This window comes from Choloepus didactylus, chromosome 24, assembly GCF_015220235.1.
Source record: "Choloepus didactylus isolate mChoDid1 chromosome 24, mChoDid1.pri, whole genome shotgun sequence".
NCBI lineage: Eukaryota > Metazoa > Chordata > Mammalia > Pilosa > Megalonychidae > Choloepus > Choloepus didactylus.
In genome coordinates, this window is record NC_051330.1 from 3,337,944 (window position 1) to 3,363,505 (window position 25,562).

General features: G+C 40.7%; 1 protein-coding gene across 1 annotated transcript in view; it reads left to right on the forward strand.

Annotated features, from left to right (window-relative positions):
• LOC119520029 (immunity-related GTPase family M protein 1-like) overlaps nucleotides 1-13,012 on the forward strand; it is a 379,546-nt gene extending 366,534 nt beyond the window's left edge. Inside the window, exon 2 of the mRNA XM_037817785.1 lies at nucleotides 9,953-13,012. Within this exon, the coding sequence (XP_037673713.1) occupies nucleotides 9,973-11,229 (1,257 nt within the window). The 5' untranslated portion in view covers nucleotides 9,953-9,972 and the 3' untranslated portion in view covers nucleotides 11,230-13,012. The remainder of the gene's footprint in view (nucleotides 1-9,952) is intronic.
• Nucleotides 13,013-25,562: the final 12,550 nt, after the last annotated feature.

Genomic DNA, 25,562 nt, shown 5'->3' on the forward strand with positions numbered 1-25,562 from the left:
ACTAGAAAGTATGTGTATCCTGGTGATTTGGGATGTAATGTCCTGTATATGTCTGTTAAATCTAATTCATTTATCAGATTGTTTAGGTTTTCAGTTTCCTTATTGGTCTTCTGTCTGGTTGATCTATCTATAGGAGAGAGTGACGTGTTGAAGTCTCCCACATTATTGTGGAAACTTCAATTGCTTCCTTTAGTTTTGCCAGTGTTTCTCTCATGTATTTGTGGCACCTTGATTGGGTGCATAGACATTTACGATTGTTATTTCTTCTTGCTGAATTGCCCCTTTTATTAGTATGTAGTGGCCTTCTTTGTCTCTCAAAACACCCCTGCATTTGAATCTATTTTATCTGAGATGAATATTGCTACACCTGCTTTCTTTTGGCTGTAGCTTGCATGAAATATTTTTTTCCATCCTTTCACTTTCAGTTTCTTTGTGTCCCTGTGTCTAAGATGAGTCTCTTGTATGCAACATATTGATGGTTCATTTTTTTTGATCCATTCTGCGAATCTATATCTTTTAATTGGGGAATTTAATCCATTTACATTCAACGTTTAAAACCGTGAAGGCATTTCTTGAATCGGCCATCTTATCCTTTGGTTTATGTTTGCCATATTTTTCCCTGTCTCTATTAATATCCTTTATTGTACCCATACCGAATCTCTTTAGTACTGAACCTTTCTCCAAGTCTCTCTGTCCTGTCTTTTTTCTCTGTCTGTAGGGCTCCCTTGAGTATCTCCAGTAGGGCTGGTCTCTTGTTAGCAATTTCTCTCAGCATTTGTTTGTCTGTGAAAAATTTAAGCTCTCCCTCAAATTTGAAGGAGAGCTTTGCTGGATAAAGTATTCTTGGCTGGAAATTTTTCTCACTCAGAATTTTAAATATATCGTGCCACTGCCTTCTTGCCTCCATGGTGGCTGCTGAGTAGTCACTACTTAGTCTTATGCTGTTTCCTTTGTATGTGGTGAATTGCTTTTCTCTTGCTGCTTTCAGAACTTGCTCCTTCTCTTCTGTGTTGACAGTGTGATCAGTATGTCTCAGAGTGGGTTTATTTGGATTTATTCTATTTGGAGATCGCTGAGCATTTATGATTTGTGTATTTATGTTGTTTAGAAGATTTGGGAAGTTTTCCCCAACAATTTCTTTGAATACTCTTCCTAGACCTTTACCCTTTTCTTCCCCTTCTGGGACACCAGTGAGTCTTATATTTGGATGTTTCATATCATCTATCATATCCCTGAGGTCCATTTCGATTTTTCAATTTTTTTCCCCATTCTTTCTTTTATGCTTTCATTTTCCATTCTGTCATCTTCCAGGTCACTTATTTGTTGTTCAACTTCCTCTAGTCTTGTACTATGAGTGTCCAGAATCTTTTTAATTTGGTCACAGTTTCTTTAATTTCCATAAGATCATCCATTTTTTTATTTAGTCTTGCAATGTCTTCTTTATGCTCTTCTAGAGTCTTCTTGATTTCCTTCATATCCCGTACTATGGTCTCAGTGTTCATCTTTAGTTCTTTGAGTAGCTGCTCTAGGTGCTGTGTCTCTTCTGGTCTTTTGATTTGGGTGCTTGGGCTTGGGTTATCCATATCGTCTGTTTTTTCATATGCTTTATAATTTTCTGTTTTTTGGCCTCGTGGCATTTGCTGAACTTGATAGGGTTCTTTTAGGGTTTGTAGACCTATTGAAGTCCTTATCTCTAATTTATCAGATCTACAACTTCGTGGAGTACACTTTCTCTAACTAACCAGCAGGTGGCGTCCACGAGCCACCTGTTCTCCACAAGCCAGTTCTCCCCTGCTTAGCCTTTTTGGTGAGTGGGGGAGTGAGTCTTGTGGGGCCCAATTGGTGTACCAAGCTTGCGTGTGTAGTTGGTGTTGCCTGCCCTGTATATGGGGCGTGTTTCTGGGCAGTCAGGGAGGGGGGGGGTGGCCTAACAATCAAATCTCCCTGATGATCCTAGAGTTTTAAAGCTGCTGCAATAGTCTAATCCTTCAGTTCAGTCCTGCCACAGTTTGTCTCTGCCACTGACCCACAAGTCCTTGGTATTGGCGTATGGCTCCTGAGACTTGCAAGTGGGCCCCTCTTCCAGGCTGTGCACCCGGGTCCTCTGTTGAGGGATGACTGTGCTATGTCACAGGTGAGTGCCGTCCCCCCAGGGCAGTTCTGGGCTGCTGGGCTGTGTAGGGAGGCTCCCAGTCTGCTCAAATGATGGCTGAATGGGGCTTTGTTAATTCACACTGCTCCACCTTCCCAGCTCTGGGACAATCAGCTGAGGTTGCAGGGAAGGCTAATGTCCACGCCCAGTTTTGTGGTGTGTGCCTGTTATTTGAAGCACTTCTGTCACACTGGGTTGTCTGGGGAAGCTCTGGGCTATGGGGCTGGCGATGGGCAGGAGTGTTTCCTGTCCACCAGGATGGTGGCTGTGAGCGGACACCCCCCTTTTCTTGGGAAGTTGTGGTGTTTAGTGAATTTTCTCAGCCACTGGATTATTGCCTTTTGTCTCAGAGCTCTCTTAGTTCTGCTCTTGACTTGAAGTGCCCAAATTGCAATTCTTTGAAGCTTTCTGTATTGGGCTTCTTAGAGTAATTGTTTTAGAAAAAGAAAACAGGATTAAAAAAAAAAAAAAAAAAAAAAGGGCCCTCCTCAGAGATCTAATGGGTTATTGAAATGCTAATAGACAAAGCAACCAGGGCCATTAAGGAAAGGTCCACAGGGCAGAGAGATCAGCTTTTCTTCTGGATTTGCATATGCGCCTCAAGGCCTGAGCTCCGCCCTTCCCCTTTCTGTGTTCACCAGAACTCCAAAAATCCTCTGCTTTTATTTGGAGTTTTTCGTTTATTTTTTTTTTCTATGCCTGTCTCCTCTCTGCTGGGCTGGCAGCTCTCGGATTCTCTGGTGTCTGGTCTCAGTCTATCTATGGTTGGAGTATGGATCAGTAGAATGAGTTTCCGAGAAGGGCTACCACTGCAGTTCTCCCTTCTCCTTCCCGGAGCTGGCAGCCCCTCCTCCCACGGGACTGAGCCTGGCAGGGAGGGGCGCGGGTCCCCTGGCCGCAAAAACTTACAGATTTCGCTGATCTCAGCAGTTCGACATTTTCATGAGTGTTGTATGAAGTATGCCCAAAGACAGATTGCTCTGTGGTGTCCAGTCCACGCAGTTCCTGGCTTTTTACCTACTTTCCTGGAGGAGTAACTAAAACTTACAGCTCACCAGTCTGCCATCTTGCCCCGCCTCCACTGCCATCTTGCCCCGCCTCCACTGTTTTATTTTAATAATCACACTTTAAGTTTCCAATATCTTTATCTTGCCCTCCTAATGTGCCTTTATTTACAGCCTCCAGCTCTTTGATGTGTACAGTAGTCAATCAAGTAGTATTTACTGAGTGGCTACTATCTGTCAGGCATTTATGTAGGTCTCAGGATGTAGTGGTAATTTCGTTTCTCTCTGAAGATGCAAAACATAATGGGATTTTTTCTACTCTCCCATTTCCTTCTGTTCTGTTTGTTATCTCTGAGTAATACTGTAGAAGTCTGTGTCACTGCCATAGTAAATAATAGAGTTTTAATCCTGTGATCCTTGACTGCCTTTTCATATATGGGTGCATTGTCACTGTCGTCTCCCTAGGAAGCTGCTGGAGACACTGGCTCTGCACCAAATTTGCCTGGGTTTCTGCCCCAGAAGATGCCATGTCCCATTCATGGAATAGTCTTCATGGCCACCTTTGGTCCTGCAGAGCTGCTCTTTGGCCCCCAACCACCTCCCTTTCACTCTCCAATGTGTGGGTCCTGCTTGCACCCCTCTCACCATGCCCCAGACTCCTCAGGATGCTGCTTCTCCAAGCAGGGAATGGACCTTGGAGCCCCACGGAGCTTGAAGACCAGCTTGGCCCTGTGAACCATGAACAATTGCTGAGGACGCTGTTTCATGCTCCTTGCGGAGGGGAGAGGAACGTTACCCACCTCACAGGGCTCTGCTGAGGGTTTCGTGATAAAATCCATGCAAAAATCTCTGCAGGGTTCACTGCAATCTCTCCCTGAATGCTCTCTGGTTTTATTAAGACCTCTGAAGAAGACTTTCTTCTTTCTCTTCCTCTATCTTGTGACCTCTGACCACAGCGTGTCAAGGTTTCACTTCTGTGAGTCTCTCTGTGCTGGGTCCCTTGCGTGCATTATCTCATTCATCCTTCCCCCAGAACCAAACGGACAAGTAAATAATTATTTCTGGTTAATGATGAAGAAAAGTGTCTCACAGATTATAATTTAGCCCCACATTACCCAGCTGATGCTGAGGGATCCAATTTGAACCCATTAGAGTGGTTCTGTGTTTCTGTCTAGGCGGAAGCAGCAGAGAGATCTATTTAATACAGATTCTCCAACTCATCACTGTATACGAAGTTGCTCCCCTTGGAGAAATCTTTGTTCTATTATTGTCACCATCTGTTTTATCTCCTCCCCAGATGACTATTTCCTAATTTTGGGAGAGAATGGAAACCCCTGGCTTCTTTCTCTCACCACCCCCACACAAACACATTAAAAAAAATCCAATGAATTGCAGTAGTAAAGGAAATAACACAAATTGTCCCCTCAGTATCCAAAGCCCGTTTATGGGATTTAACAGTCATGAAGAGATGGAAATGCCTAAGAAAATTATCAGATTATCACAAAAAATCAGGGAAACACTGCCATCATTCCTCTCCTCTGCATTGAGAACATAAGTCTTTGAGCCTATGCCCACAGGAAGCCTTCAGGTTCCTGTGAAAAACTGTGGTGCCACAGGACAGCAAGGACAGTGCCTTACACCTGAAGGGAAGTGCAGGTTGCACTGAGCGAGGTGAGGGGCCAGCATGGTAGGGGGTGAGGCACATAGGGCCAATGAGGGTTGGATGTGAGAGAAGGAGTCCTGGGTTTTTTTCCAGGCTGGGGAACATTCTGGAATGGGCAGTGACCAACTGAAAGGGAGCTCTGTTGTGCCAGGGTCACCTTCTGGTCCTTCAGCTCAAGTTTGTTTATCTTGGCCTCTTATCACTCAAGTTCAAATTCTGTGTTTGCAGCATTTGTGTCTCCACACAAGGTTTCCCTTTCCTCCCAGGCAGAAATTTTGCTTCTTGGACACATTTGCTTAGGAAGGGGGAACCCAGCTGTGGAAGAGGGGTTTTCAAAGGAGGACCAGAGAGAGAGCAAGAGTTAGCAAAGGACAGTCCGATTACCTGGATTTCTGTCTCACTCCTGCCCACCTCTCACCCTCTCTGGATAAAAGTCCTTTTCTAGGGCTGACACCACACAGGCTGTTACTTAAAAAAGCTCAGGGTCCATTTTCTATTCCGGGAAATGGCTGTGTTGTTGAGAAAGGAGGAAGTGTGATCTGCCTTTACTTATCTATTCTCGTTAATACTTGGAGCTTTTCAGCAGGAGCCAGAGTCCCTCATTCCTCCTTGGCCTCTCACCCTGAGTGGTCAGCCCATCTATAAAAGTCTGGATGGAGCTAGGATAGTGTTAACATCTGGCAGATTTTAGTCACAGCCTGAGTGAGACAGATTTCAGCAGTTTCTGCTTCCTGCTGTCCCTATAGTGACTGTATGAGCAAAGACAATCCTGGTAAGAAGGCAGGGACAAAAGGACCTGGACAGAGAGTTCCAGAACTTTGGATCTGAATGAACACAGTACTTAGTGTTAGGGTTTTGGCAGATTCTTTATCAACCTAAGACTCCAGCACTCGTCTTCCTCACAGAAATAGGTGAGAGACACGGACGTTGGAGGAGATCCACCTTTGGGGACTCCTCTGGGGACAGTGGGGCTGGATGTGGGGCAGGGTGGATCGGCAGGTGAGGCAGCCTTTAGAGCATGAAGGGTTGTTGACTGGATGCCTTAAGCAGATGCAGGAGGTTTTCAGACCACAGAGAGACTGTTTGAAGGTGCTGTTTGTGAGGAAGCTTCACTGGGGCAGCCTAGCATTAGACAGCCCTCCTTGGAGTCAGGTCTGTGTGTTACCTGCTGATGTTTACCTGTTCCAAAGTTGCATGGAGTCATTTCTTCATGTGGGAATCACTTGCCCCAAAGTTCAATGTTCTCCCCCTTTTTAAGAGCAGCTCAGCACTTCCTGCTCCCCACGCACAGCCTGGTGAGAGCAGGTCAGGTGTGAATCTCAGGCTTCTACCTAGTGAGAGATTTGGGGGCAATGAGCCCCAGCTTGGGTCCCAGGATCTTTGGAAATAAAGCAGCAATGACTCTTCTGACAACTGTGGTGGGCACACTGAGAAATCCTCCTAGGTGCCCTGTCTCCTAGAGCCCCACGCAGGTCTTCCTTGCAAGGATCCCCACGTCTCACCATCACTTCCAGCACCTCTCGGGGCCCAGAAGACAGTTTCCAATGCTGTGGCTAGCCTCTCTGCTCTCCTTGATGTAGTGGCAACAAGGAACATTTGTCAAAATAGAAGAAAGCATATGTTTATTAGATTTGAATTTTTGGAAGTTGTGGTAGGAGCAGAGTGATGAGATAAGAGCCAGATTTAGCCTGTTGGAGAGGGGTGGGAAAGAAGAGACTTTGATGAGGATCTGGGGATGGAGAAGAGACAGGAGGGGCTTCCCTGGTGGGGAGGGTAGGGCAGGGGAAGAACACAGAAAGCGGAGGGTGCAGTGGGCATTTGGTAGGTGAGAAAGGGCCCTGGACCTGGGCTGAGGTCCTGGATCCCCCTGATGCCGTCTGGTATCCAGAGCTGTTCTTTGATTTGTTTCTAATCCCCACTATCGTAAAACATCATATTGATGATTGATGGTGCATTACATGAAGGCACCTTAGAAATTCTGAAGAATTTATTTATGCAAACTCCTAACATTATTCTGTTCCTCTAATGGGCTCATTTAAAGACACAAGGTAAAGGAGTCTCATCTAGGTCAAAGAGAGGGTGAGGAGTGGTGGGAGGTCCAGGGCAGTGTGCTGTGCATCTGGGCCTCCCCCAGAAGGGAATGCAGGAAAGAGTGACCACGAAGGATCCAAATTTATCTCTTGGTTGGATCTCTTCCAACCTAGCTTCTATCAGTTAGGGCCTCCTTTCTACTCCTTATATGCACATGTTGTTTACTTTGCCTTGTATCCGTGGGTGGTTTACAAAATAATTTTTAACTTGAGTGGTCTGAACATAGACCCACAGAACCACATTCCCACCAGAGAAATCAGATGCTTGTTGATCTTCTGTACAGTACAGGGGATACTCAGTGAAGATGCACTGCAATCAGTGGGCGCTGGAGCAGCACAGTTGCCCAGTCCTGCCCCTATAGAAATTTTGATTCAACCTCCCAAATTCTTGAGAGATTGAGAAAGAGAGAGACAGAGAAAGTAATGTTGATTCCTGGCCATCCAGCTCTACTGCCTTGAGTTCAGTGTTCTCCAGAATTTCCATCTGCTTTATTAAAGAAGACAAAGGTTAGGAGAAAGGGGGCTGTTCCCTAATAGAGACTTTAGGACAGAAGCAATGAAAGTCCTGTCAACTGCATGGCTTCCTTTATTGCATGAACCGAAGCACAGGCTTATGCTTTCTCCTCAGTTTCTTGAAAAAATATAAGAACGGTCCTCTGTGTTTCAAGCACTAATCTAGTCCCTGGGGAAATGCCTATTAAAAAACAAATGTGGAAATATGGTCTTGCGCCTTAGGAAGCTTATGCTGTAAATAAGTAGTGTTTCCTTAATGAGTTTTAAAAAATAATTGATAAAACTCCAGGATTTATCAACCTCAGTGGATTCCCAGGGCTAACTATGATATATTTGAATTATTTTTCATATATGGAGGCAAAATAGGACAATATTTTTCCCTAAACAGATGACAAAAACTAGATTGGAACCACCTAATGCTGAAAAGGGTATGGGAGACAGACAATTCCATGTCATGCCGGGAAGTGCAAAGTATTACAAATTTTGGAAAGCAACTCCATGTTTACTTTAAAAATTAAGTTGACAGGATTTATTAAATTTGATTCCACTTAATTCCACACATCTTTCTTTAAGATATCCATCTCTGAGTCTCCAAATTTCTTAATTATCATTTGTTGTTTACATGCAAATTTCAGAAGCACATTTCAACTTTCCTAAGTGTGTGATACCGATTGCTTTCAACAGAAAGATCAAGAGTTGGGATGGCTACAAAGTGAAGGTTGTGTCCATGTGTGTGTGTGTGTGTGTGTGTGTGTGTGTGTATGTGTGTCACACAGAGGATCCTTTCATTTCTGAGCTCAGTGATGGGTAGAGTTATGTAAACTTCAGTAGTAGCTTTTCTGAGTGTACAATAAGTGGGGTGATGGTCATACTCTGCGTGCCTGTGTCTGGTGGGAAGTCTTGGGGAGACATTGAGTCTTACTCCCTGCCTGCAGAAAGGACAGAGAGGAACTCCTCATGGGAGAGGGGAATGCTGGGCTTTGGAGAACAGTGAACCCTTATGACTGAAGATGACTTTTGCTATTACGAGAAAGTTGTGAGAAAACTTGGAGTGAGCTAAAAGATGACTGGGTGTCCTGAAGGGAAAATTATGCCTTGCTTGACACATACTCTTCTGAGTTTTCTGAATCTAATCTTCCATTCCTTTGGAGCTATTTTACAGCTATATACATTTTTGATAACCGATAGCCATGCAAAATAATTCATCACCATAAGCATGGAAATAAATATGCCTCTGGAGGTTCCATTGACATTCCTCCTTCACCATATAAGAATACAATTTTGCCTCTGTTAGCACATCCATGTAAATACTACTAAGCTATAATTATGCCTGATCTTTGGGATTCTCCTTTCAACCAATTGTAACATCTGCCTGATGTCTTCATTAGTAAGGAGTTATATCCATTCCTTAGTAGGAGTTCATTTTGTATTTATATATTTGTCATTTTTTTCTTCATTTAAAAATTTTCCTTAAAGGCAGTGGAGGATGTGGGGGATTACTGAACAGTCACCTGACTAGAAAAAATCTTCTGGTGGACCCTGAGACACAATTCCCGGCATATAAATATATTTTGAGTCTACAGTTTCCTAATATAACCTTTCTTACCAATACTGAATGGATTTGAGTCTTCATCAATATAATCATTTCCTGGAATTGATTCAGTTTCATAATACACCCGTATTTGAAAGTGTACTGTATTTAATAAATAAAATTTTCTATTGACGTCCTGGAACACTAAATGTCATATATTTTAAATTCCACCCAAAACACATTCTTGAAATGAGGATAACAGATATTAAGCTACCATGTCACAATTGTATGTCACATCATTTCTATATTTGTTTATCTCTATTTTAAACCCATATCTTAGAGGACAAGACATTGGTGATCTTGTCTTTGTGTCCCAGCCCTCCATCAAGGAGTGCCCAGCCTGGGTGTCTGAAGGGCATGGAAAATGAGCTGTCTGGAAGTCACTTTTGTTGACTAACATTCTGGCCGATCCATTCTTCCTGCAGACTGGAAAGGTCCTGGCTCTGTGCTGAGCTGTCAAGAAAACACAGCGACAGTCTCTAGTAGTTTCCTGTTGCTACTATAGCATATTACCAAATGATTAATAGTTTAACACAATTATTTTTCTTATTCTTGCTTCCTTGTACATTTTTTTGAGGTTAGAGGTCCAAGACAGATCTTAAGGAGCTTAAATCAAACTGATATCAGGGCTGGTACTTTCTGGAGGCTCCAGCAGACAATCCATTTCCTTTAGATTTAGTGGGGTGTGCATTTTTCCATTTACCATACTGTCTTAGGCTGAGTCCTGGAATATAGAAATCATCAGCAGGGAGAATGGATAGTCTCTTCTAGAGCACTGGAATCTAAAGTACTTGGAGAAATGAACTCATCATAAAAACAATGATAAGTCTGATATAATAGGGTGGCACTTTGGGACCTGTGCATTTCCCCAGTCAACCCTGTGTTTCCGTTGTGCTGTGCCATTCACCTTACCTTCTTCTTCTCTTTCCTATTCCCCAGACCTGCTACAGTCAACTTCCATGGATCCGTTCATATCAAACTTGTCAGGAAAGAATATTCAGCAGATGGCTTCCAATTTTCTTCCTTACTATTCCACATTAATCAGTAAAGCAGGAAGCATCCTTTCTGAGGAAACTCTCACCAGCATTCAAAAAGCCCTTCAGGGGGGGAAGATGGAAGATTTAGTTGGCATAATTCAGAAATCACTTGAATTAGCAGAGAATGCTTCCCTGGATGTGGCTGTGATTGGGGAGTCTGGGACTGGGAAGTCCAGTTTCATCAATGCCCTGCGAGGACTTAGTCCTGAAGAGGAGGGTTCCGCTAGTGTGGGGGCTGTGGAGACCACTCTGAAGAAAACTCCCTATAAGCATCCAAAATATTCAAACGTGACCTTCTGGGACCTTCCTGGAACTGGGACCCCTAATTTTTTTCCAGAAACATATTTAGAAATGGTAGAATTTGCTAACTATGACTTCTTCATCATCATTTCTTCCTCACGGTTCAAGTTAAATGAAGCTGTGCTGGCCCAGAAAATCAAGGAGAAAGGGAAGAATTTCTACCTTGTTAGGAGCAAAGTAGACAGTGATTTATACAATGAAGAGAAAAGCAGACCGAGGTCCTTCAAAAAGGACAGAGTCCTCCAGCATATTCGAGACAACTGCCTGGAAAACCTCAGTGACATCGGAGTGTCTGAGCCCCGCATCTTCTTGATCTCCAACTTTGACCGGACTGACTTTGATTTTCCAAGCCTGGAGGAGACTCTGCTGAAGGAGCTCCCTGCACACAAGCGTCACACGTTTGCCCTCCTGCTGCCCGGTCTGTCTGAAGCTGCCATTGAGCTGAAGAGAGATTTCCTTAAGGAGAAGATCTGGCTGGAAGCCCTGAAGTCTGCAGCTTTGGCCTTCATCCCCTTCATGCCCATAATCAGTGGCTTTGATTTACCAGAGCAGGAGAAGTGCTTGCACCTTTACCAAAGCTATTTTGGTCTGGATGATAAATCACTCAATGAGATTGCTGAGAACCTGGGCATATCTGTGCAGGACATCAAGAGCTCCATGAAGTCCTTGAATTTTTGGTTACTTGTGAAGGATGACAGCATAGCAGCAAATGCCCTGCAATGTGCAGAATCCTACTGCTCCGTGAGTGGAGGCATCCCATCTACTGTCTTCCAGTTTTTTAAATCCTACTTTTTGCATTTGAAATTCCTCAATACAGTGGCTGATGATGCTAAAATTCTCTTGCAAACAACTTTAGAGTGCTCCAATGCAAAAGAATGAGGTGTAGGTGATGTCATGTCTAAGTGAAGAACAAATAGCTCCTCGGGTCCTGTGTTTTCCGCATGGGGGTGTCCTCTTCCTCCCAACCTCCAGGTCAGATCTTCCCTAAGGAGGAAAGGATATCTGTCTACTGGAGAAAATCCATTGTTCCACTTGATTAACTCACTGCTGTGCATGGGGAATCTGACTATGCCTGTGTTCGCAATCCCTCTCCCATTTTGCTTGTATGATGATAGTAATACACCATACAGTTTTTGTTAATCTCCATGTGTAGTCAAGTAGTCTGAATTTGCATTGTTTACTCCAATAATAAACATTTTGGTAGCAATCAAGATGACTGCTATCTATTGACTTATTATCAGTTATTTTTTCTGTTTGCTAAAGCTGCTGGAATGCAATACCAAAAATGGATTTGCTTTTACAATGAGGATTTATGATGCTACAGATTACAGTTCTTAGGACATGGAAACGTCAAAATTAAGGCATCAACAGGAGGATACCTTCTGTGAAGAAAAGCAGCCAGCATCTGGGACACCTCTGTCAAATGAGAAGGCATGTGGCCAGCATCTGCTGATCCTTCTCTCTGGGTTCTACCCCCTTCAGCTTCTGGTTTCAGTGGCTCTCAGCTCCTCCAATTTTTGTGGGTCCTTGCTTGTTTTGCTGGGGCCTTCCTATCTAAGCCCTCTCCAAATGTCTATGCCTTTTTCCTTTCAAACAAGACTCATATAAAGGATTAAGACCCACCTTGAGTGGACTGGGTCACATCTCAATTGAAACAGCCTAATCAAAAGGCCCCACCCACAGTGGGTCTGCACCCACAAGAATGGATTAAAAGAGCATGGCTTTTTCTAGGGTGCATAATAGCTCTGAACCTGCACAGTTTGTTTTCCGTGTTATCATATCAATAGTATCCTAACCAAAATGAAGAGTAGAATCCACATGTTTGGGAACATGGCTTAATGAAGAATATAAAATGTGTTGTGGGGAAATGCAATAGGACCAGGAGAAAGTTGACAAGGGTAAGAGAAATGAGTTTTCATGCCATATTTCCAAATCTGTTTGAAGAAATAGGGAGATATATACCAAGTCATGGTCTAAGTTTCTGGAAATTTCTCAACCCTGGGTAGGCTGAGGGAAATTGGGAATGCTATAAACATGTCCTGGGCTTGGGATTTTTAGCCAAAATTGTGGACAATGTTAGAATTGTTCACTGACCCCAGGCATCGCTTTCTTCTTGGGAACTGATAAATGAAACAATAAGTGTTATGAATCTGGCTGTAAGAATTAATGATCTTGTCGCAGTGTCAGGAATTGGGAAGCCCAAGAACCCGGGTTGGGGATGTGTTGGCTCCAGAATTTAAGGAAGGATGTAATCAATCACAGGAAGATGCTGTTTCAGGATTTTCCAGGACCCAAAGCAGAAGATATCTAAGGACTTCCTTCAACAGAAGAATCATAACATCTTTCACAGAAGTCTGTAGATTTGGGACATTCGTTGAAACAGCTTGGACATCAGACATCTTCATAACTTATCTAGACCCTGGACTAGCTGAGGTTTTATCTTATAACATTATTTGTTGTGAGATATCATCGTATACAGTATAGGAAGTCAGTGTGTCTTTACCCCATGTCCTTCCCAATCCCTTTGACACTTGATTTCCAACTCTGCCCTTAAAACTGCTTTGCCATCACTGGCTTTCAGCAGGAAGAACTTCTTCAAATCTCATCATTGAGACATGCTGGAGGATATCACCAGGGAAAATAAAAGTGTTCTTAAATACAACCCAAGTTCATCTCCTGCTTGTTTAACTCACATGGAATTGTTTTCTTACCATGATTTACTAAGAAAAATCACTGTGTAAGGAGGAAGAGACACTAACTAATTGTGTTATCTTGATCTAGTCATGTGGATTCTCAGATAGGTTACCCTTCCTCAGAAGACAGAATGAATGAAGACTGCACAATTAAAGTTATTTTGCATCTGTTTTTCTCCACTGACACAAAATGCCTTAGTATCAGTTTCTCCAAGGTATCTCACTTTTCCTCAGTTCTGATTCTGGGTTGCAGCTGACATCCAGAGGTTAGTAAGGAGATGTGCCAATAACACCACCATTATGGTCTTGGCAAAGGGAGATATTTGAAAGGGAAAGTAGAAGAAAGAATTTTTTGGAGTAAGTGATAGATTTTGAAGACTGGAGCAGCATGAGTGTGGGATGGCATTTCTCTTCAAAGGATCCAGTCCCCTTCTGATGCTTTCTTGGTCTCCAGGTATATTCATCAGTATTCTCTAGGAAAACACAACCAACTGGAGATATCAGTAAATATAAGATTTTATAAAAGTCTCTCACACAACTGTGGGGATACACAAGTCCAAATTCCATAGTGCAGATGAGTGAGTGCACATTCCATAGGGCAGTCCACGAGCGGCAACTCTGATGAAGGTCTTTGATGAGTTCCCCAGGAGAGCCTGGCTGGCTGAAGCAGAAATGATAGTTCTCTCTTCTCCCTAAAAAGTCTTCAACTGATTAAATTAAATCCAACTGACTGTATTCTCTCATTGTGGAAGACCCTGCCTTAGTTGATCATAGATATAATCAGACACAGATGTAATCAACTGACTGATGATTTAATAAACTAGCCACAAAATGTCCTCCAGTAACAGTTAGGACAGTGCTTGCTTGACCAGACAACTGGGCACCATCACCTGACCAAGTTGACACATGAACCTAATCTTCACACCAGGTTTTAAGCTCATCCCTCCTTGTAGTCCTACTATTCTCATCACCTCAATGTATTCAGGTCTCAGGCCACTGATGGACGGTCCAAGTGAAGCCTGACTGTGTGCTGATTCTATGATGAGTCCATATGCCAAGCTGGCAACATTCTGGGAACACCAGCATTGACCTCGTGTCCTGGGATCTTTAAACTGGCATTTGCATGGTAGCCTGTTTTGGGTGGGAATCTCCCCAGAAGAGTCCCTTATGCCCTGGTGGTCATTTCTCTCCGTGGTATACTGGCACTGTCCTAATAGCTTTGCACACCTTGAATCTCACATTGTTCTAAGACATACTCCTGTTAGATTCTGCTCTTATACAGTTAACTCGACCGTCTCACCAGAGACACTCGGATTTCTCATTAAGGACATTCTCCATTTCTTGCACCTAGGCATTGTAAGCCATTACAACAATGTTTCTTCAGTTTTGTCACAATTTTTAGGTGGTTTCCTTTTAAAACATAGAGTTTTTGGCCCCAGCTCCCCGTACTGAGTCTGCCTGGGATGCTGTAGCAGGATCTGCATTTTTTCTAAACTCCATGGAAGATCAGTGACCACTGCATGAGAGACGATGCCATATATCATCCTCACATATCTTCAATCCATTAACTGGAGCTGACCATAGAATCTTCTTGGTTTCTACCCATGACATTGACTTTACTCGGGATGTTGGAAGTAGGAGATTATTGGGGTTTTGAATCATGTATCCCAAAAAACATGTTCAAATCTTAACTAACACTCCTGTGGGTGTGAACCCATTTTGAACAGGATCTTTGGAGATTCTATTTAGTTAAGGTTTGGCTTCATTTGTCAATAGGATTTCTGAAGATCCTATTTAGATGAGCCTGAATTGAATCAGGGTGGACCTTGATCCATCTTACAGCAGATATTAAAAAGGAATTTAGACAAGAAGTAGAGACAGAAGACAGAGAAAGCTACAGGAGGCAGAAAAGGAGACAGATCATCATATGACAGAAACAAAGATGCAAACCAGAATCCGAAGACTAGGGCAAGTTGGCACCAGAACAATGCAGACTCTGGAATAAAGCAGGGCTTCTTGACACCTTGCTCTTGGACTTCTAGTCTCCAAAGCTGTGACACAATAAATTCATGGTGAGCCAACCTGTGTAAGGTATTTGTCATAACAGCCCTGGCAAACTGAGACATGAGGGATTGTGTAGAGAAACTGAGCAGTGGTGGTAATAAGGATCCATTCTGAGATAATATGGCATGAAATCTAGATCTGCTCTGTGCTGGCACTTTTAAAAATAACCTGTGTTCTTTACAACATCCTTCTGATGGTGTCAATGCTGTGAGTTCATCTTCCTTGGCTCAGAGTGAGGAAGTCTGGCAGTCTGGCATGGACTATGAAGAGACATGGTGAAATATTGTGTCTCCTTGAGGACAGAATAGTTATGACTTAACTGGGCAAAAAGCTTGCTTCTTGCCTTCCTACATGACTCACTAGAAATTGACTTTGCCTAAAGCATAGCTAATAAATCACAGCCTTGTTGTTGGTGATGTATTTCTCTCTCAGAGCTCTCCAGGACTTCAGGGTGGGATCATGTTAGTGAATATCCACAGGGTGATCTTCAGAAAAACTTCATCGATACTTTAGCCTCTCTATAAACATTTGATGTCTTTGTCATATGTCTTAATATCTAAGATCAATCACCCATCTTGATCTTGATTTTTCAAAATATCTTAGCTGTGGATGTTTTTATTTTGCAATGTAAAGTTTAGAATAGGGAGTCAGTGCCTATCATGATCAAAATTGCAATCATATTCTGGATAAAAATTTTTCTTCATATTTTCTTGACTAGTTGTACGTTTATAGAAAAATCATTCAGAAGGTATAATGTTCACATATAAAGCCTTCACATGATATTCAATACTGCTTTCTTTTGCATTAGTGTGATACCTTTGTTATAATTGATGACAGAATAATATTATAATTATACTATTAACTACAGTCAAAGAATACAATAGTATTCACTCTTTTTTTGTGCAGTTCCATGATTTTAATTGTTTTCCTGGTAACATACATAGAAATTATCATTTCCCTTTTCAGCCATTTTCAAATATGTGAATCAGTAGTGCTAATTGCATTCACAATCTGGTGCTACCATCACCACCATACATTGCCAAAACTTTTCTGCCACCCCAACAGTGAAATTAAGCATTAACTCCCCATTCCTTACCCCTACCCAGGCCACTGGCAACAAGTATTCTAGTTACTGACTTTATGAATTAGGATATTCTAATTATTTCATACAAATAAAACTATACTGTATTTGTCCCTTTGTGTCTAAATTATTTCACTCAACATGGTATCTTTAAAATTAATCCATGTTGTCGCATGTACTATAATTCATCCTTTTAATGGATGAATATTATCTGATTATTAGTGTTTCAGATTCCTGGGATGCTCAAGCAAATACCATGTGATATGTTTGCTTGAACAATGGGAATTTATTAGCTCATGGTTTTGAAGTTAATAGAAGTCCAAATCAAGGCATAAGGGCAAATCTTCCTTCCTGAAGACTGGCCTTCTGGGGCTGGCTGCTTGTGATCCTTGGTCCTGGGCTCCCTTCTCACATGGCAATGCTCCTGGCACCCCGTCCGGACTCTCCCTCTCTTCCAGGTGTTGATGTTCAGCTTCTGGCTGCTCACATGGTGGCTCTTTCTCAGTGTCCGAATTGTCACCTTCAAAGGATTAGAATCAATCCTGATTGAGATGGGCCACACCTTATCTGAAGTATCCTCATCAACAAGTTGCATTTAGAATGGGTTCACAACCACAGGAATGGGTTAAATTGAGAGCATGCTTACTAGGGTATATAGCTCCAAACCACCGTAATTAGTGTATGCCACATTTTGTCCATATATTTAACTTTTGTTGGACACTTGGGTTGCTTCCATCTTTTTGCAATTGTGAATAATGTTACTGTGAACATCAGTGTGAAAGTATATGTCTGAGTCCCCGATTTCAATCCTTTGGGCTGTATACCTAGAAATGTTACTGCCAGTCCAATGGCCATTCTATGCTTAACTTTCTGAGGAACCACCAAAGAGTTTTCTATACAGCATCTGCATCATTTCCATTCACAAAAACAATGGGTGAGGGTTTCTGTTTGGCATATCACGTCTACACCTTATTATCCATTCTTTAAAATACTAAGCCTTTCTAAGGAAGCATGAAATGGTACTTTATTGTTGTTTATTAACATTCAATGGCCAATGATACTGATCATCTTTTCATGTGCTTATTGCCCATTTGTTTATCTTTGGAGAAATGTCAATTCAAGATAATGCCCATTTTTCATTGTATTATTTGCCTTTTTGTTGTTGAGTTGTAGTAATTCTTATATGTTCTGTTTATTAAACCTAATAATATATATGGTTTTTAAATTTTTTTTTCTGAATGTCTAGGTTATCTTTTCTCTTTCTTGTTAGAATTTTTGATGCACAAAAATTTTAATTTTGATAAAATCCTATTTATTTTTCATCTGATGCTCATGCTTCGTGTAAAGTCTGTAAAAACTGTTGCCTAACACAAAGTTCCTTAATATGCTAAAAATTATTGCCTAACATAAGGTCCCTATGTTTACTCCTTGGAGTTTTATAGTTACAAATCATATATTTAGGTCTTTGGTCTATTTTTAATTTTAGTGTATGGTGAGTGGTAGGCTAGGAATTCAAAATTTGCATATGGATATACAGTTTTTACAGCACCATTTGTTGAAGAGAAGAGTATTTATTAAGAGGACTTGTCACCCTTGTCAAAAGACAATTGGCCACAGATGTGTGGGTTTATTTCTGAATCTCCAGTTTGTTAGGTCCATATTTCTATCCTTATTCCAGTACCACGTTGTTTTGATTACTGTAGCATTGCAATATGCTTGAGTCCTGCAACTTTATTCTTCTTTTCAAAATGGTTATAGCTCTTCAGGGCCCCCCACTCTTACAAAGAATTTGATCATTGGATTTTCAATATTTCAAAGAAGGATGTGAAGTTTTGACTGGATTTCATTGAACTTTTCATTGTTTTTAAGTAGACTGACAAAGTAAAAAAAGAGAGAGTACATAAATAAATAAAATCAATAAATGAAAGGGGTTATATTGCCACAAATTAGGAACATTCCTATAAAACACAGAAGAATAAGAAGGATTATAAGATGACACTGTGACAGAGTTTTATGTGAAAACATTAAGTAACCCAGATGAAATGCCCAAATTCATGTAAAAAACATAAACCGATAAAATTGACTCAACAAGTAGAATATCTCAACACAGCAATGACAAAATAAAAATAGTAAATCAACAATCAGAAAGCTCCCCAAAAAATAAAGCCCAGGACCAAAAAGCTTCTCTGGTGAATTTTACATAACATTAGTAGAAAATTAATTCCAATACCATTTAAACTCTATGAAAAACTTGAAGAGGAGGGAACACTTCCTAACTCATTTGTACATCAAGTATCACCCTAATATCAAAGCCAGAAAAAGATCCCACAAGAAAAGAAAATTACAGACCAATATTCCTTATAAATATAGATGCAAAAGTCCTCAACAAAATACTAGGAACAATTCAATAACACGATAAAATAATTATACACCATTATCAATTAGATTTATCCCAGGTATACAAGGGAGGGATAACATAAGAAAATCAATTAATGTAATATGCCACTTTGGTAGAATGAGGAAAACACACAGATGGTTATCTCAGTTGACACTGGAAAAGCATTTCAAAAAGATTCAGAACCCATTCTTGATGAAAACACTCAGAAAACTAGGAATAGAAGGAAACACCTTAACATGAAAATGGGCATATCTGGAAATCCACGTTAACACAGTATTAGTTGAAGATGTAAAGAATTTCTCCTAAAATCTGGAAGAAAGAAATATGCCCACACTCACCAGAGCACTTAGGCAAGAAAAATAAATAAAAAGTAATTCAAATAGGAAAGAAAGAAATAAAATATCCCTGATGGGTAGATTTATATGGAAATGCTAAGGAGATCCCAATAGCCAAAACCATCTTGAAAATGAAGAATGAAGTTCAAGGATTCACACTTAATCTTAAAAACTTATTACAAAACAAAAATAGTCAAAGGGCATGGCACTAGCACAAGGACAGACAAATAGACAAATGAGATCAATTTAGACCTCAAAAAATCAATTGCACATTTATGGCCAAATGATCTTTAGCAAGGGGCAAAGACTACTCAATTTAAAAAGAAAAGTACCTTCAGCAAATGATCCAGAGAAAACTGCGTATTTATTTGCAACAAAATGAAGGAGGACGGCTACCTCACATCTAAAGTAAGTCATCTTACAATGGATCCAAGACCTAACTGTAAGAACCAGACCTAACAAACTCCTAGATCAAAATGTAGGCAAGCATCTTCAGTACCCTTGTGATTTGACAGGAATTTATACTCAGAGCACAAACAAAAGGAAAAATAGATAAATGAGACATCATCACAATAAAAACCTTTTGCACCTCAAAGGACTTCTTCATGAATGCAAAATGACAACTACTCAATGGAAGAAAATATTTGGAAGCCCCATATCTGATAAAAGTTTAATATCCAGGATATATAAAGAACTCCTTCTACTTAGCAACAAAACACAAACAACTAAATGTAAAAATGGGACAAAGGCTTGAATAAGCATTTCTCCACAGAAGATATTCAAAAGGCCAAAAAACATATGAGAAGATGCACAACATCATTAGCTATCAGACAAATGAAAATCAAAACCATAACATGATGCCATTTCACATGCACTAGAATGGCAACTGTTAAATAAACAGATAATTACAAGTGGAGAAGATGTGGGGAAATAGTAACACTCATGCATTGCTGGCTGCAATGTGAAATGGTGCAGCCACTGTGGAAGACAGTTTGGTGGTTCCACAGAAAGCTAAGCATGGGATTTCCATATGTGGCACCATCAATATGGCAATGTAAGATGTATCCTGGAAAAACCTCCCCAAAGAATCAGCTAACTAAAGAAAAACCCTTGTGCTTAGAATTCTGGAAGATAATAGAGACTGAAGAAGGACTCCACAAATGTTGAAATGTTGAATTGAATAAAAAGAAAAAAATAATTTCCAAGAACAGGTAGGAAAATTCCTTCCCAGAACAAGTAGTCCATGCTCCTCCATCTCAGTCAGTCCTGCACATCTTGGAATTAATGCAGAAGCAGCAGAGTGCAGGTCCCTCCAACCAGGGATGGAGATGGTAGTGTCATTCACAGTAGTGGCCTAGAACCCCATTCATACACAGGCAGAAAGACTCAGTGCTGCAGAGACCCAGGGCAGAAAACACACTAGTGAGTCATGATTCATGCTGTATGCAAAAGGGACCCCCAGGGGAAAAATAAAAGTAAAGAGAGAGAACATTGGAGAACTGTTGACATGAGGTGCACACACTGTCCAGTTATGTTGCTGGAGCACCTAAAGGCAAAAGCACTTTTCTAGATTGACTCACCTTTCTGGGTTTACCCCATCTGACACAACAGGGAAGGATACCCAAATAGGGAAGAAACTGGAGGCAGACAATCCTCACAGAAGAAAAAAAGAATGAGGGGTGGCTAAAATGCTGTAAGACAGGGCCCATACAATATTGAAAAAGTGTAAGGAAAAGGTGGCACTGTGTGAGGCAGACAATTGAAACAAACCATAGGAGCTAGAGTGAAAATTCTGGACCAAACAAACAGAACAGATTAAGATTATCAGAGAAGGAACATAGGTAAGGAAGCTTTCTTGTGGGGGTGAAACAATTGCATGCAAAGTAAAATCTTAAAAAGAGTACCACATATCCATGGCAGGAGTCACATGACAAAGAGCTAAGGAAATCTGAACAGTTAAACAGGGGCTATTCTAAAGGTCTAGAATAAGCTGGACCAAGCATCAAAAAAGAGCCATAACACAAAGCCAAACAACAATAAAGTCCAGGAAAAGAGGGAGAAAGTGACATTCAGAGTTAGCTCATTAAGATATTTAGATGCCCCTACATCAGCAACGAACTGAAAGCCATGCAAAGAAACAGGAAGACATGTTTCAGTAAAGGGAATAAATTAAAACTTCTGAGGAGACACAGAAGTTGGAAAAACTAATCAAATAATTTAAAACAAATCTGTGAAATCAATTGAAGGAGATGAGGAAAATAGGGATTTAGAGCAAAGTGATATTAAGAAGAAAATAATCAGCATAAAGGAGAATTTGTAAGTATAAAGAGAAATAACAGAAATTATGGGAATGAAAGACACAATAATAGAGATTAAAAGTGCACTAGAGGCAAACAACAGATTTGAAGAGGCAGGAGAAAAAAATCAGTGAACTAGAACACAGGAAATCAAAACTATGCAGTCAAAAAACAGATAGAGTGAGAAATAGAAAAAAAATGAGCAGTGTCTCAGAGATTTGATTTACAGCTTGAAGCAAACAAACCTATGCATTTTGAGTGTACCAAAAGGAAAACAGAAAAGGTGCAAAAACAATATTTGAGGAAATAAAGGCTTGAAATTTCCCAACCCTAATGAAAAAGGTAAATATATTTGTCCAAGAAGTGCAATGCACTCCCAACAGAATAAATCCTGATAGCCCTATTCTGAGACACATACCAATAAGAATATAAATTGCTAAAAATAGAGAGTTCTGAAAACAGCAAGACAAAAGTGATATGTCACATGCAAGAGTCCTCAAAAAGCTTAACTTCTGACTTATCATCAGAAACTATGGAGGTGGGAATCAGTGTCCTAATATTTTTAAGGTACCAAACGAGATAAACTGCCAACCAAATATTCTTTTAATGGCAAAACTGTCCTTCAAAAGTGATGGTGAGTTTAATATATTCAAAATAATCAGAACCTGGGAGTGACATCATCAACATGACAATGTAGGAGGGCCCCTGAAAACTCAGGAGGATGTAGCAACTAGAGAAGGAATCCACAAATGCTGTATCAATAAAAAAGAAATTATCAAGTAGGAAATTTTCATCCGAGACCTCCATTCCCTGACCTTTCTCCTTACTCTGTCCCACACAACTTAGGAGTTCCTCAGAGAAAGCACTCCAGCCACCCCATGAACACAGAACATTCAGTCATTCATAGCAACAAGTTAAAACATGACACATGTCCAAGCACAGGGAAACAAGTATGCAGGGTGGAAACAAGCTGCTGAGGAGTGCTGCATATAAAACAGCACCCAAGTATGGGAAAAAATAAAGAGAGATTGTGGTAGAACTGCTGGCAAGAAACGTTGGCCCTCACTCAACCCAGTCTCTATTTGCTGGAGAATCTAAATGCAAAATGGACTTTTCTGAAGGGATGTATCTTCTGCATTGACCACATCTGGCTCTTTGAAGCAGGATACGTTAGTGGAGAATAAACCAGAGGTGAAAATGCCTCACAGAATATAACAGGGGTGTTTTAAACTGAACTACTGCTATATAAGATGGGTCACTGAATTGAAAATTGTAAGGTAAATATGGCAGTGAATGAGGGAGAGTATTTAAACAAATCTTAGGAGCTGAGGAGAAATTCTGCAGAAAAAAAACAGATTAAGAATTCTGGGAAAGGAACAAAGGAAAGGAACCTGTCTCCTGGAAGTGAAACAAATGCACCAAAAGAGCTATCTTAAAAATTGTACCAACTATTCAGGACAAAAATCAGATGAAAAGCCCCTGAGATGATCTGAACAGTTAAACAAGGGCTATACTAAAGGTATAGAATAAGCTGGAAAAGCATCAAAAAAGATCCATAAAACAAAGCCATGACACAATAAAGCCATAGGAGTGAAAACAGAAATGGACATTCAGAGTTAATGCATCAAGATAATTAGATGTCCAGACATAAGTAAAAACTTGCAAACAATAATAAGAAACAAGAAGACATGGCTTACTCAATAGAGCATATGAAAACTTCAGAAGAGACAGAGAAGTTGGAACCACTAATCAAAGAAATTCAAACAAATTTCCTAAATCAACTCAGGAAGCTGAAGGAAAATAATGATAAAGAGCCAAATGATATTAAGAAGTCAATGTATCAGCATAAAGAGAAATTTGAAAGTATAAAAAGAAATGTAACAGAAATTATGGTGAAGAAAGACACAATGATAGAGATTAAAAATATACTAGAGGAGTGACAACATCAACATCTCTTCCCAAAGAATCAATGAAATAAAAAGGAGAATTCTGAATTGTTCAGAACTTTGGAGAAATATATGGATTGTGGAAGGTCCCTACAAATCCTGACTTGAAGACAGAGATAAATATCAGGTAGAAGAACCCCATCCTGGACTGGTCAGTCCTCTCCCCTCCCCCTCACTCAGTCTCTCACAGCGTCTGAGATCAGATGAATATAAATTCCATCACAGAAGTGAGACAGACTACACCATTTGGAGACCCCAGGGACAGAGGAGGAAAATTCAAGGACCAGAACAGTAAAGGAAAAAGTCTGAGAAAACATGGACAGAGACAATTTTTCCAACCCAGGGAAGGAATGTCATTCCACCACCACTCAGGGACAGCAGCAGGCAGAAGTTTCCTTGCCTGGGGGATGGCTGAAAACTGGTACATCTCAGGGGGTCCTCAGCCAAAAACAAAGTAAGGGATACAGCTCCACATTGAGATAGATTTTGCATGGCAAAGTGAGAGCTCAGGAAACCCACAGTTTCAGCCTGCCCTTCAAAGGCAACTGGGATGCCAAGGCAAACTGCTTCTGAAGGCAATTAAGTTACCAAGCAGCATCATTGGCTGGTTCTGGAAAGCAGCCAGAAAGACCAGAATGTGCAAGAGAATTGAAGGGCTCTTCATAGACTATTTCAGTCCCACTGGAGCTGGTCTAGAACCCATGCATGAAACCTGCCATTTTGGCTAGGAAATATGGATGACCAAACTGTTATACCAGTTCCCTAAAACAAACCAAGTCTTGCTGGCCAGTGAAAAACAGAGCACTGTTGGGAGCCAGCAGAAATTTTTATTCAAACATAGAAATTTTGCTGTGGTACCCAGCGCTTATCCCCCATCCCTGAGGCAGGCTGTTGTGGGAGCCTGGTGTGTGAGGGAGTTGGGGGAAAAGCCAATCTGAAAACTGGCCAGCAGAAAAAATAAATAAAAGATGAAATCAAAGCCAACCAGCAAGAAATCTCTAGGCAAAAGAGATAAAATGACCTCCAGAGTAAACTAAGCAAGAAATTCAGAAGCCTACACACAAGGAAAAAAAAAAAAAATCATGACTCTCTCAAAGAAGAAAAAAAATATGGCCAAGCCAAAGGAACAAATTAACACCTAAATTGATATACAGGAGTTGAAGCAGCTAATTAAAGGTGTTCCAAAAAATTGAAGCAGCTAATTAAAGGTGTTCCAAAAAATCTCCTAAATAAAATCAATAAGTTGAAAAAAAATGTGTGGCAAAAGAACTTGAAAGCTTGAAAAAACAAATGACAGAACTTATGGGAATGAAATGCAAAATAGAAGAGATGGGAAATGCAATGGACACATACAATGGCAGATTTGAAGGGGCAGAAAAAAGGATTAGTGAACAAGAAGATGGGATGTCTGAGATCCTTCACAAAAAGATAGGGAAAAGAATGGAAAAATTTGAGCAGGGTTTCAGGGAACTGAATGACAACATGAAGTGCATAAACATATGTGTTATGTCTGTCCCATAAGGAAAAGACAAGGGAAAGGGGACAGAAATAATAATATAAGAACCATTGAAAATTTCCCATCTCTTATGAAAGAAACAAAATTAAAAATCCAAGAAATGCAGCATACCCCAAACAGTAAATCTGATTAAACATATTCCAAGACACTTACTAATCAGGTACCTAAATGTCAAAGAAAGAGAGAATTCTGAAAGCAGCAAGAGAAAACTGACCCAACATAGACAAGGGAAGCTCAATAAGAATAAGTGCAGAAACCATAGAGGCAGGAAGGAAGTGGGATGATACATATTTAAGATTCTGAGAGAAAAACTGTCAACCGAGAATTCTATAGCTGGCAAAGCTGTCCTTCCTAAATGAGGTAGAATTTAAAATATTTACAGATGTACAGATGTTGAGAGAGTCAGTGAACAAGACACCTGCTCTAAAAGAAATACTAAAGGGGCCTGATGGACAAAGGGGAAAAGACAGGAGAGAGAACATTTTTAAGGACAGGACTCAAGATCACCTGATTCCTAGCTCGCTTCTTAGAGTGAAGGTGATGAAACATGGAAGAGTGAGGAAAGATCCTCATCCCAGAAAAGTTAAAGAGAAACTAGCATTTGCTTTTCTTGCCAACAACTAAGTCAATGCTAAGAAGAGAAAATTGAAGGTGTCATACATGATATAAAGGGTCAGCTCTTTGAAATTTAAGGGTTGGTACGTGAAGGAGCACAGAGAACAATTTAGCATCAAGGTTGGAGCATCCTCTATGAACCTGGAAAGGTCATGTTCTCCTGAAATCTGATTTCAAAAGCAACCTGTCCTAAGAGTCACACAACAGGATGCCAATTACAGTCTCAATTTGGACTCTGCATATTCCCAGCCCCTGTGGCTATAACCC